This window comes from Rutidosis leptorrhynchoides, chromosome 1 (genome assembly GCF_046630445.1).
Source record: "Rutidosis leptorrhynchoides isolate AG116_Rl617_1_P2 chromosome 1, CSIRO_AGI_Rlap_v1, whole genome shotgun sequence".
Taxonomy (NCBI): Eukaryota; Viridiplantae; Streptophyta; class Magnoliopsida; order Asterales; family Asteraceae; genus Rutidosis; species Rutidosis leptorrhynchoides.
The window spans coordinates 391,356,495-391,369,115 of record NC_092333.1 but is presented as its reverse complement, the minus strand read 5'-3'; the positions used below and the strand labels follow the sequence as shown (position 1 = coordinate 391,369,115).

The following is a 12,621-nucleotide window of genomic DNA, read 5'->3' as shown; positions in this document are numbered from 1 at the left end:
ACAAATTATCTGAAGTTTAAACAAAGCCGTATATTGCAATATATTCGGTACTAAGCAAAACCCATACGTGGTTCGAATTGAAATTGCTAGAGAAAGCGTTTATTTTTTATAAAGAAAACCTTAAATCTTTAAAATAAAGAGTTTATTTTAATTGAATATTGAATATTCATTTGAATCCATAAATTAAGTTGAGATCCAAGAGACCAATGAGAACATGACATGTGACGCGAAAATCACATGTGAATGAAAAAAAATTTCAAAATTTTTTTAAAAAAATCTTTTTTTCCGAATTTTTTTTATTTTTTTAAATTCTTTTCAAAATTTTTTTTTTACAATCAAATCACATGTGATTTACCTACACAATCACATGTGATTGAATTGTACAATTACATTTTATTGGATTTGACATGTATAATCACAAACCCAATCACATGTGATTAACATTCGGAATCCAGAATCACATTAGATTGTAAAAAAAAAAAAAAATTAGAAAAAAAAAATTCGAATTTTTTTTTTCGGAAAAGAAATTAAAATTTTTGAAATATTTTTTTTTTCAATCACGTGATTTTCGCGCCACATGTCGCAATCTCATTGGTCCCTTGGATTTCAACAAAATTAATGGACAAGGGATTCAACTCTTTTATTCATAAATAAAACCATAGAAAAACTTTAATATGAAAAAATTGTAATCTAAAGATGGTAACTGCAATATAAAATCAAGCTAGCAAAAATAGAACTCAAAAGTATCACCATGTAATCTAGTTTTCAAAAAAGCCTTCATCCAAAATGCTATCCAAAAATGCCTTAAAATATATCCAAATTCACAACCTCCAACCTACAGTTATATATACTTATATATATCAAAACATTATGACTTTTTCTGCTAACAATCTGCTAAATTTTTCAGCAGAGCAACCACATCAGCTGAAGAATTTAACAGATACCTAGCAGTCGACCGCTTCCTTCCAACTGCACACGAAAAATAGTTGTCACCCTGCAGATCCAGCACGGACAAACCGTTACTGGATGAATTAACGTTCGTCATGTTTCCGTTCGTTAAGCATTCATTGTCACCGTTAGAAGTTATAAGAGAACGGTCATCAGACTCGGTTATTAGATCATAATAATTTGGTGAAACCCCGTTGGACAAACTTCCTATACTCGAGCGGGTCGATATTGATGACTCAGCAGACGGAAGATCCGGCTCAAAAAATGTGTATATATCTTCATCCTAAAACAGTAACAAAACACACACTCAAAACCTCAAATACTGATTTGCAATATGTATAAACACTAGAGGTTAATGTCATAACAGGTCGAAATCAAGTTGGGTTGGGTCGAATGAAGTTGACCAAAAACGCATCGGGTCAAGTTGACTTAAATGGGTCGGGTAGGGTCATATTGAACCCGAAGTGGGCCGGGTTGGATCAAGTTGACCCAACATGGGTCACATCATGTTGACCCAAAATGAGTTTGGTCAGGTCATGTTATCCAAAAACGGGTCAGACCATGTTGACCCAAATACGGACCGGGTCAGGCCAAGTTGACCCAGAACACCTTGATATTTACCTTTGGAAGAAAATGACCAACAACAAGTACATAGTCAATTGGAGCCTTCATATCTTTGCCATGTATAACTTGGCCTAAAATGCCACTTACGCCCGCACCCTACATAAAATTTACAACAAAGGTTAGCGTTTACAGTCGACTTTTGTCATAAACACGCCCAGTACTAAAACAGGTCAAAAAAGGTCAAACCTTTGTGACACCATTAGCTCGAACTTCTACGGATCTCCCTCCCTGTACAACCTCTACTGGAGCATTCGATATGGGACCCGTGCACAAATGCTGCAACATGTCCTTTGCTTGAAGTCTTCCAAATTCGATATCTTTTATAAAAAACCAACCAAAGGACAAAAAAAAAATTGTTAATAGTCTGATGTCATGATAAATAAAAGATCCCAACGGGGAGTTAGGTATGAACCTGAATACTTGTAGTTCCACACGAGTGACGTCTCGCGACGCTCGTAAAACGACCTTGGGGTCCGCTCAGTGAAATACTCAAAAACATGCTGCAAAACCAGGCGTCAACTTTCACGAACACACAGATAAAAACAAATAAAAAATAAAATAAAAAAAGACAAACCATTGACACACCTGCACACTCTCGATCCAATCTAAGTTAATATTATCAGTCAAGTTTTGTAACCATTTCTTGTTAGCTGTTCTTATGAATACTCCATGTTCAGCTGCAAGCCACATATTGTAATCTTCAAAGATCTGAAAACAATCAAGTCCTCATCAGATTAATATAATTATAATTAATAACTAAAATGAACAAAAAATTTATATCCAATTGTAATGAACCATTGGTACCTTATCAAGTACAGATCGGTGGCTTCCGCTTACGACAGCAACTGTTGTCCTTGGATCATCACAAAGCTTCTTTAACGGTTCAACTAACTCGGGGTGCAGGTTAAGTTCCATTTCTTTAAACTGATCAACCCGTCCATCCGCATTCACAGGTTCTGATAATGTTGCATTGAACCCCTGTAAAGTGCAAAAAAATAAACGATCAAAAACAACACCACATTTGTAAATATATATATAAAATTATTATTTCCATAATTTTGAATACCAGTATGAGCAAACAGTTATGGGAACATCGATATCTTTCAATCGCTCGTTCTGTTTGAAGCAGAGGTGGAATCTGTGTTGTTCTTAATTGGGCTTCCACAATCGTATCATTGAGTTCACTAAACGAATACAAATAAATTAAATATAGAAACAAATAATACAAAAGAAGTAAACTTTATAGATTTAAATAAGTTATTAACTAACCTAATAAAAGTTTCAGCCCATTCTTGAGATGTATGAGTAGTGACATGCATATAATTATACTGGTGCCGTTTTTCGCGTTCATCAGAAGGCATATTTAGTGCATACGCAATTGCCGACGCTACTTCCGTTATATTCCACGGATTTACCAAAATTGCCCCTGCACCGAGTGACTGTGCAGCTCCTGCAAACTACATAATAATCATAGAATTAAAATAATTACCAACGAAAAAAGAAAAAAAGTTTAAACGCTAAAGATGAATTTAGTACCTCACTCAAAATCAAAACGCCTTTTTTAGAAGCTTGGCACGCGACAAACTCATAACTCACGAGATTCATTCCGTCCCTTAGCGATGTAATGAGTGCCACATCTAAAGTTACGCGAGTTTGCATGATCAGTTTAATATGATAAAATGATAAAATAAAGTTTACTTAATATTAATATAGAACTTAAAAAGATTTACCAGTAATAGCATACAGTGCACATAAGTCATGAAAGTCAAGAGATCGATCCTGCACAATGCACAGCAAAATTAACAAAAATACATATTGGTCAACGTACTCAGAGATTAATCCGTATGAAATAATAGAAACGAACCAAATGATGAATTGGGACAGATGTAAGCGTTCCAAATCTTCCATTAATCCGTCCAACAATTTCATGAACTTGACATTTAAGCTTTTGATCTGTCCACAAAATAACATTTCCATAAACAATTAACCAATCAAATTAAAAGAATAAACTGGTCAACGTAGTCAAACATACACTCAGGGACATTTGCTCTTGTTGGCACAGCAATCTGCAGCAAAACAACTTTATCGCGCCAAGTTGGATTTTCTTCAAGAAACTTTTCGAAAGCTAGTAGCTTTTGTGGTATTCCCTTTATCATATCAAGTCGATCGACTCCTAACATTACCTATATAATCACAAACTTTTAAATTTAAAATATTTTTTTCACATAAAACATTTTTATCATACTATTCGCATAATTTACCTTTCGACCACCAAATCTCTCCTGATATTCTTTTATATGATTTTTGACTAGCGGAAGTTGAATCGCTCTTGTAAATCTATCAGAATCTATCCCTATAGGAAACTGGTTTTTCATGTAACAAAATTAATAACAAAATTTCCAAAACTACACTAATGAAATAATTAATAACTAAAAAAGTGAATAAACTTGTGATTTATATATACCGCAGCTACACGAGTAAGTTTCCCTTGATCTTCCACTCCTTCTGGTGTACCTTCAATCCCGAGAATACGAGTGCAAGCGCTCACAAAATGCCTTGCGTAATCATAGGTATGAAATCTGAAAAACAAAAGATCAAACTTAAAGTTAGAACAAACAAAAGGAAAAACTAAATTTTTTAATGATTATATTGTAACTACCCGACTAAATCAGCTGCAAGAACGGCAGTTAGTAAATCAGATCGAGACGGAATAATCCTGTGGATCTCAGAAGATGGAAACGGAGTATGCAGAAACCAACCAACTTTCATATTCGGATTTTGTTCTTTTAAACATTTCGGAAGAAACATAAGATGATAATCATGGCACCAAACAATATCCCCTTCTTTATAATGTTCGTTTACTACGTCTGCAAACATTTGATTTGCCTTTTTGTACGCATCAAATTGTGACTCGAAACTTTTAATATTTGCAAGCCAATCCTCTTGAGGAAACCCAAAGTAATGAAACAGTGGCCACAAGATATTGTTACAGTAACCATTGTAATATAATTGAACAAGTTCTTCATCAAGAAAAACAGGATAACATTTCTGCACATTTTAAGATCAAATCATTTGTTAATAATTATAAGTATACCTAGAAATTAAGACCCATATTCTCAAATTTGGGTCAATTGGGTCTTGAAAAAAAAAGCCATGCAATGTAAACCCAAAACCTTAAAAAAAGTCCAATGGGTTTCCCTCCAACTTATTGGGTCGTATACAAAATATAAAGGAACATGTCTAATGGGTATGGATTCCTAAAGCTCAATAAATAGAGATAGGACTAATGTGTCTTGTGAATGGGTCCAAATGGATCTTTCATCCGTCAAACATTTATAAATGCATTCATGATTATATCATTATTTATTAGTATGTGTATTATTATTTCCTTCCTTATATGTAATAAGATATAAATAATACCAATAACTAAGTTATATGATACATAGATAACATTTACATAAAAGCTGACCCATTTGACCCATCCAGTTTCAGCCCATTACCCAACCTGACCCGACCTATTTCGACCCGTTAAAAACCCTTGACCCATTTGTCAGGTATAATAATAAGTAACATAAATTTCGAATACAATATTTTATATATAGAATCAACCTTCTTGGCTAAACATTCACTAAGCGATTTTTGTCCAATTTCATCAGCTACATTTACACCAGCCCATCCAATCCAGATTGCTTCAAATTCCGTTATGCCTACACAAAATTTCACCACAGTTCATAAAATTCAAGATATGTAAGTATCCGATATATAAAATATATACCAAAAAGGAAAACTTACCTAAAAGCGCGTTAACTAAGCCACCAGCGCTTACGTCAAGATTCCAACACGTGCTACCCTTTCTAACAGCTGAAACGGGAAGGCGATTGGCTACAACTATCAATCGTTGTTTGAAAGATAGTTTACCATTCAAGCCATCGTTAGTAGTTATTTTTTCGGCGATGATTCTATTAACTAGCTCTTCATCGTTATCCAAATCATCGGTTGTCGATGGACTAACCGGACCATCGTCAATATTACTATCTCCGTTACTGTGAATACCATCATTATGAGACTTTAAAGTTTTCTTTAACTCTCTTTCTTTCAGTAATCTGTCAAGCCTAGTCCTAAGTAGATTTGACTTATTGTTGTAGTCGTCTGAAAGAGTATTCGATTTTTTTAATTCATCCTGCAAGTCAAGATAATTTTTAACATCAGAATTGAATGTTCAATACATATATAACCTTACAATTCACATTTAATGGAATAGTGCAGAAAACGAAATTTAAATCTGTATGCACACTTGTAAATCATATCATATACCGTCTTCAAAACAAATTTTGGATAGAAGAGTACAATACAAAGTTAAGAGAGTACTAAATGGGGGTAAAGAAGACAACTGACAAGTCAAACACTAATTGGGGATACAGAACTGTAACCAATACATAGATACAAATATAATTTATACTATATACATACATACATACATACATATATATATAGTTATATACACAAAAGCATACTGAGCAGAATGAACACAAGAAACAGTTAAATTCTAATCTTCTTGTTCCTAATTCATATGATAATGTAATCACAATCACGAGAACATTTACAAAATTTCCAATATATTTCAAGAATCAAAACAAAATTTGAAATTTACACAAACCCAAATAACAAAATCAAAAACCCATCAAGAATTGAAGTGGGTTTACAAAGTTACGTAAAGAAACAAGAAAAAGATAAAATCTTGAATCACTAGAAGGGTTAATATTACCAAATCATGTTCAAGAATGGTGATTTCATCGGTGGAGTTTAACTTCTGCATTGCTTTGTTTCGATAAACAAAACCCTATTAGCGGTGACGTTGTTGTTTAAGAATTTGATAAATGTATCCATTTAGTTATTTACATTCGAATATATATAGATAGATATAGAAGAAAGATAAAAAAAGGATTGATTTTGAAAATCAGAATTAAAATTGGAATCAAGAAAATAGTAAACACTAAAACCCCCCTTCCATATACGAAATGGGTTCGACACTGATAATTCGCTCTAATCAAATCAAACAAATATTTGTAAAGATTTAGATTATTAGATATAGATAAAGAAATAAGGGATTGGGTGGGTGGGTGGGGGTTAATAGTAATAGAGGGTTACAGCTTATTGGGTTCTTTATAGTCCTCATAGCACAAGGCATTATGCCATGCAGACAGATACTACTGCTGCACAGAGAATGGGGTTTGCTTCATTTTAGTGGGGGTGTTCTTTTTTCCCTCATAATAATAATAAATAAATAACTTATTAATTAATATTAATATTAATATTAATATTAATATTAATATTAATATTAATATTAATATTAATATTAATACTAATAATAATAAATATATCATAAGTATCAACATGGACTGTTGAATTTTTATCAAACAAATATAATAAGTAAAATTATTATTATTATTATATTATGCCTTTAAAAAAGATTATTAGGATCCTTAGACCACCCCCTATGGTTAGTTACCCGCCCATTACCCGCTCATTACCCGTAACTTACCATAGGCACCACTTAGTTACCCACGTTAGTTACCCGCTTTCACCATAGATTTAACGGAAGAGTTATAGGAATTGCGGGTCCCAGTGCTTTTTATTGTTGGACTTGATGCTTTATTGCTTGTATGTTGTATATTAAGAGGAGTATTGTTTTAGCCATGATAGGGAGTGTTTAGTTATGAGTTAGTTATATGATATTGGTGTTGATGTGGCGCTGATGTGGAAGGTTAAGAGGATGAATAGTTTAGTTACGATAGGGAGTGGCCTTATAATAATAATAATAATAATAATAATAATAATAATAATAATAATAATAATAATAATAATAATAATAATAATAATAATAATAATAATAATAATAATAATAATAATAATAATAATGATAATGATGGTTTCCAGTGTTTTCAGCCTAATCTTTCTAGATGTTCAAAGTAAGACATCTTTGAACAACTCATGAAGAAGAAGCAAACTTGAACACGATGTCGGCCGCCAACTTCCGCCAACCTTCCTCGTTCACACCATTCACCGCCATAGAATTTTTGTTATAAATAGAGATGCAAACTTTCATTGTAAATCATCCCAAAATCACTCAGAGAAGTGTAATCACAACCTAGAGAGTGTGTGTGAGTTTGAGAGTTTTTTTTTAAAAAAGTTTTGTAATACTCTGTAAATCTATTCTTGTAAGTAATAGAGTTATTTTCTCTCAAATTTGTATCTCCCAACGTCCAGGCGATCCTCTCTTCTTAACAAGTGGTATCAAGAGCTTGGTTAGAGACGTTGGTTGAGTTTTTTTGGGTCTTCTGAAGTTTTCTCAAAATCCTATTTTGAGTGTACCATTGGATTCGTCGAACCGAGTCCAACGCAAAAAACGGTGACTTAAATGGAGTTATAACGAGCCCAGAAAACGCGGTTTGGTCAACTCGCCGGAATCTCGCCGGAGAAGACGACCGGTGCCGGAATTTTCGCCGGAGAAGAAAGTCATGTAGCAATTCACTGTAGCAGCTGGTGGCACTGTAGCAAGTTCCTGTAGCAGTACTGTAGCAAGTTCCTATAGCAATACTGTAGCAATTCTAAATTTTACAATTTGGTCCCTAAAATTTTCAAAATTTCATTTTTGGTCCCTGAAGTTTATAAAAATTATAATTTTACCCTGTAAGTGGAATTTAAGCCGCGAAGTGTCTATTCCACCATTTTCAACCGTTCTGGACGTAACGGTGATCTTTGTTTTCTACAATTCAACCCCGTTTGTGTTGAAAAATTATTTGTAAGGTGATAATGTCCACAGAAGAGTCAACATCATCTTCCGGAGCTATGATTATGCTCACAACCACAAACTACACGCTGTGGAAACCTCGGATGGAAGATCTCCTCAACTGTAAGGATTTGTTCGATCATATTGAATTGAAGGGTATAAACCCTGATTCTGCCAAAGAGAAAGAGTGGAAGAAATCAAACCGAAAAACTATTGGTCAGATCCGTCAATGGATTGATCATAGTTTCTTCCACCATGTTGCACAAGAGACAGACGCATATGTCCTCTGGAAAAAGTTGGAGGACATGTACTAGGCCAAGACTGCTCGGAATAAAGCCCTGCTGATGAGGCGTTTAGTCAACATGAAGCTCAAAAGTGGAACTTCAGTTGCCGAGCATACCAGTGAGTTCCAGAGCTTGGTCAACCAATTATCGTCTGTAGAGATGCCGCTTGGCGATGAAGTTCAGGCGCTATTGCTACTTAGTTCTCTTCCCGATAGTTGGGAAACGCTGGTAGTAACACTCAGCAACTCGGCCCCGAATGGCAAACTTACCATGTCAATGGTCAAGGATGCCCTATTCAGTGAAGAGGCAAGGAGAAAGGACATGGGCATAGATCAGACCCATGCCTTTGTCACAGAGAATGGGGGGAGACAGCGATTGAGTAGCAAAAATAAATGGAGAGGCAGAAGCAAGAGCAGGGGCAGGTCAGCTGATGGCAGAAAACCAACATATAAATGCCATCATTGTGGATTAGAGGGACATATGAAGAAGAACTGCTACCGATTGAAAGAGGAACAAAGTCAAAGCAGTTCACAGCCGAAGAATAAGGGTGGAGAAACATTAGTTACTATCACTGGTGATGTAGCTTATTGTTCAACCCATGATGAGACATGCCTTTACGTCTCACGAGAAGACACGGAATGGGTGGTAGATACTGCAGCTTCCTACCACGTGACTCCATACAAGGAATACTTCACAACATACAAAGCTGGTGACTATGGAGCTGTGAAGATGGGAAATTCCAGTTCCGCTGATATTGTCGGAATTGGTGTTGTCAAGATAAAGACAAGTTCCGGGAGCACAATCACTCTGAAGGATGTCCGTCATGTGCCAGATCTTCGACTGAATTTACTTTCTGGGGTAGCTCTCGACAAACAAGGCTATAATAGTCATTTCAGTAGAGGCACATGGATATTGTCAAGAGGCGTTATGATAGTCGCTCGAGGACACATTTGTGGCACACTGTACAAGACTCATGTGAAAATCTGCACAGACAGCATTAATGTTGCAAAAAAGGGGGCTTCACAAAATTTATGGCACCAGAGACTCGGTCACATGAGTGAGAAAGGGTTGTCTACCCTAATAAAGAAGGAGCTTATCAATGTAGACAAGGACGCTGCACTAGATCCTTGCAATCATTGTCTGTTTGGTAAGCAGCATAGAGTCTCGTTTAATTCCTCTTCAACGAGAAGATCAGAGTTACTCAGTCTGGTACACTCTGATGTTTGCGGTCCCTTGGAGGTTGAATCAATTGACGGCAACCGATACTTTCTAACGTTTATCGATGATGCTTCTCAAAAGGTGTGGGTATATTTCTTGCGGACGAAGGACCAGGTTTTCGATTACTTTAAATAGTTCCATGTCATGGTAGAACGTGAGACAGGAAAGAAGTTAAAGTGTCTTCGATCTGACAACGGCGGTGAATACTCTTCCGGGCAGTTCGACGCCTATTGCAGATCATATGGCATCCAACATGAGAAGACAGTTCCACGTACCCCTCAACACAATGGTATAGCAGAAAGAATGAACCGAACAATCATGGAACGTGTTCGGAGCATGCTCAGTATGGCAAAGCTGCCAAAGCCATTCTGGGGAGAAGCAGTCAGAGCCGCATGTTACTTGATCAACCGATCTCCATCAGTACCACTGAATTTTGAAGTTCCGGAGAAACTTTGGTCTGGAAAGGATCCATCATACTCTCACTTAAGAATATTTTGATGTTTGGCATACGCACATGTATTCAAGGAGCTCAGGCAGAAGCTGGATGCAAGAACCACTCCATGTATATTCATAGGCTATGGAGATGAAGATTTTAGATACAGATTATGGGATCCAAAGGAGAAAAAAGGTGATCAGAAGTAGGGACGTGGTGTTCCATTAAAGCCAGACAATAGAAAATATTGAAAAGCCAACAATATCTCAGAAGACAAATGTTGCTGCTCAGGTGCCAGAGGCAACAACGGAATCATTCATGAGAAATAAATTTTCAGTGCAAGAAGAAATGCCAGAAGTAGAAGATAATGAGGAAAATGACGGTGCTGAGCAAGGGGAGCCACAACCCCATTTCCTAGATGTTCCAGAACCATCACAACGCCATGATGATGGTGGATCTCCTCAGAATATTCTAGAAGTTCGTAGATCTGAACGAAGCCGGATTCCATCGAGTAGATATCCAGAATCCGAATACCTTCTACTTACTAAAGATGGAGAACCAGAGAGTTTTCAAGAAGCAGCATCTCATAAGGACAAAGAAAAATGGTTACTCGCAATGCAGGATGAGATGGATTCTCTGTAGAAAAATCAAACTTATGAGATTGTAGAACTTCCACGCGGGAAGAAGGCACTGAAAAGTAAATGGGTGTTCAAGCTGAAAAAGGATGGTAGTGGAAAAGTGGTGAAATACAAAGCACGACTTGTAGTCAAAGGATTCCAACAGAAGAAAGGGATTGATTTTGACGAGATATTTTCACCAGTAGTCAAGATGACTTCAATTAGAGTCATACTTGGATTGGTCGCAAGTATGAACTTGGAGCTTGAATAGATGGATGTAAAGACAGCTTTTCTTCATGGAGATTTACATGAAGACATTTACATGGAGCAGCCGGAAGGTTTTGAGGTTTCAGGAGATAACCTCGTATGCAAGCTGAAGAAAAGTTTATATGGTTTGAAGCAGGCACCTAGGCAGTGGTACAAGAAGTTTGACTCGTGCATGGTGAGTCAAGGGTACAAGAAAACTACAGCAGATGAGTGTGTCTACATTCAGAAGTTTTCTGAAGGAAATTTCGTTGCTCTTCTACTATATGTAGATGATATTTTGATCGTAGGGAAAGACGCAACGAAGATCAACCAGCTGAAGAAAAAACTCTCTAAGTCTTTTGACATGAAAGACTTAGGTCAAGCTCAACAAATTTTGGGAATGCAGATAACTCGAGATAGGAAGAATACAAGGTTATGGCTATCTCAGGAGAAGTATATTGAACGAGTGCTTTCACGTTTCAATATGAGCAATGCTAAACCTGTTATCATTTCATTAGCCAACCATTTCAAGTTAAGCAAGAGTTATTGTCCCTCATCCAAGGAAGAGAAATGTCTTCAGTACCATATTCTTCAGCAATTGGAAGTTTGATGTATGCGATGGTGTGTACAAGGCCCGATATTGCTCATGCAGTGGGAACGGTGAGTCGTTTTCTCTCCAACCCCGGGAAAGAGCATTGGAATGCGGTAAAATGGATTCTCAGATATCTTAAAGGTAAAAAGAATCTATGTCTTTATTACGGGGGAGCTGATCCAATCTTGGAAGGCTATACAGATGCGGATATGGCCGGAGATCCTGATAGTAGGAAATCTACTTCAGGATTCATTTACACTTTTGCATGAGGAGCTGTTTCATGGCAGTCAAGACTACAGAAGTGTGTTGCATTATCCACAACTGAAGCAGAGTATATTGCTGCCGCAGAAGCTAGAAAAGAAATGTTGTGGTTAAAGCGTTATCTTCAAGAATTTGAAATCAAGCAAAAGGAGTACAAGGTATATTGTGACAGTCAGAGTGCTCTAGATTTGAGCAAGAACTCCATGTACCATTCCTGTACAAAACATATTGATATTCGCTATCATTGGATACGCGAGGTAATTGATCGACAACTGTTGAGACTAGTGAAGATCCATACAAAGGAGAATCATGCGGATATGTTAACAAAGGTGGTGACTCGAGAGAAGTTGGAGTTATGCAGAGACATAACTGGAATGTTCGTGGATTTGGCTAGAGGGGGAGAATTGATGGTTTCCAGTGGTTTCCAGCCTAAACTTTCTAGATGTTCAAAGTAAGACATCTTTGAACAACTCATGAAGAAGAAGCAAACTTGAACACGATGTCGGTCGCCAACTTCCGCCAACCTTCCTCGTTCACACCATTCACCGCCATAGAATTTTTGCTATAAATAGAGATGCAAACTTTCATTGTAAATCATCCCAAAATCA

General features: G+C 36.4%; 1 protein-coding gene across 1 annotated transcript; it reads right to left on the bottom strand.

The window, feature by feature from the left end:
- Window positions 1-883: 883 nt before the first annotated feature.
- LOC139871347 (alpha,alpha-trehalose-phosphate synthase [UDP-forming] 1-like) lies at window positions 884-6,388 on the bottom strand. Its single transcript, XM_071859068.1, has 18 exons — window positions 6,338-6,388; window positions 5,365-5,752; window positions 5,182-5,279; window positions 4,232-4,620; window positions 4,037-4,151; window positions 3,834-3,935; window positions 3,605-3,755; window positions 3,437-3,525; window positions 3,303-3,351; window positions 3,109-3,209; window positions 2,842-3,029; window positions 2,639-2,756; window positions 2,377-2,550; window positions 2,158-2,280; window positions 1,985-2,072; window positions 1,759-1,889; window positions 1,570-1,668; window positions 884-1,231 (listed from the first exon to the last, which is right to left on the bottom strand). Exons 1-18 carry the CDS (start codon window positions 6,386-6,388, stop codon window positions 884-886), a joined length of 2,802 nt encoding a protein of 933 aa, XP_071715169.1.
- Between the last annotated feature and the right edge of the window lie 6,233 nt (window positions 6,389-12,621).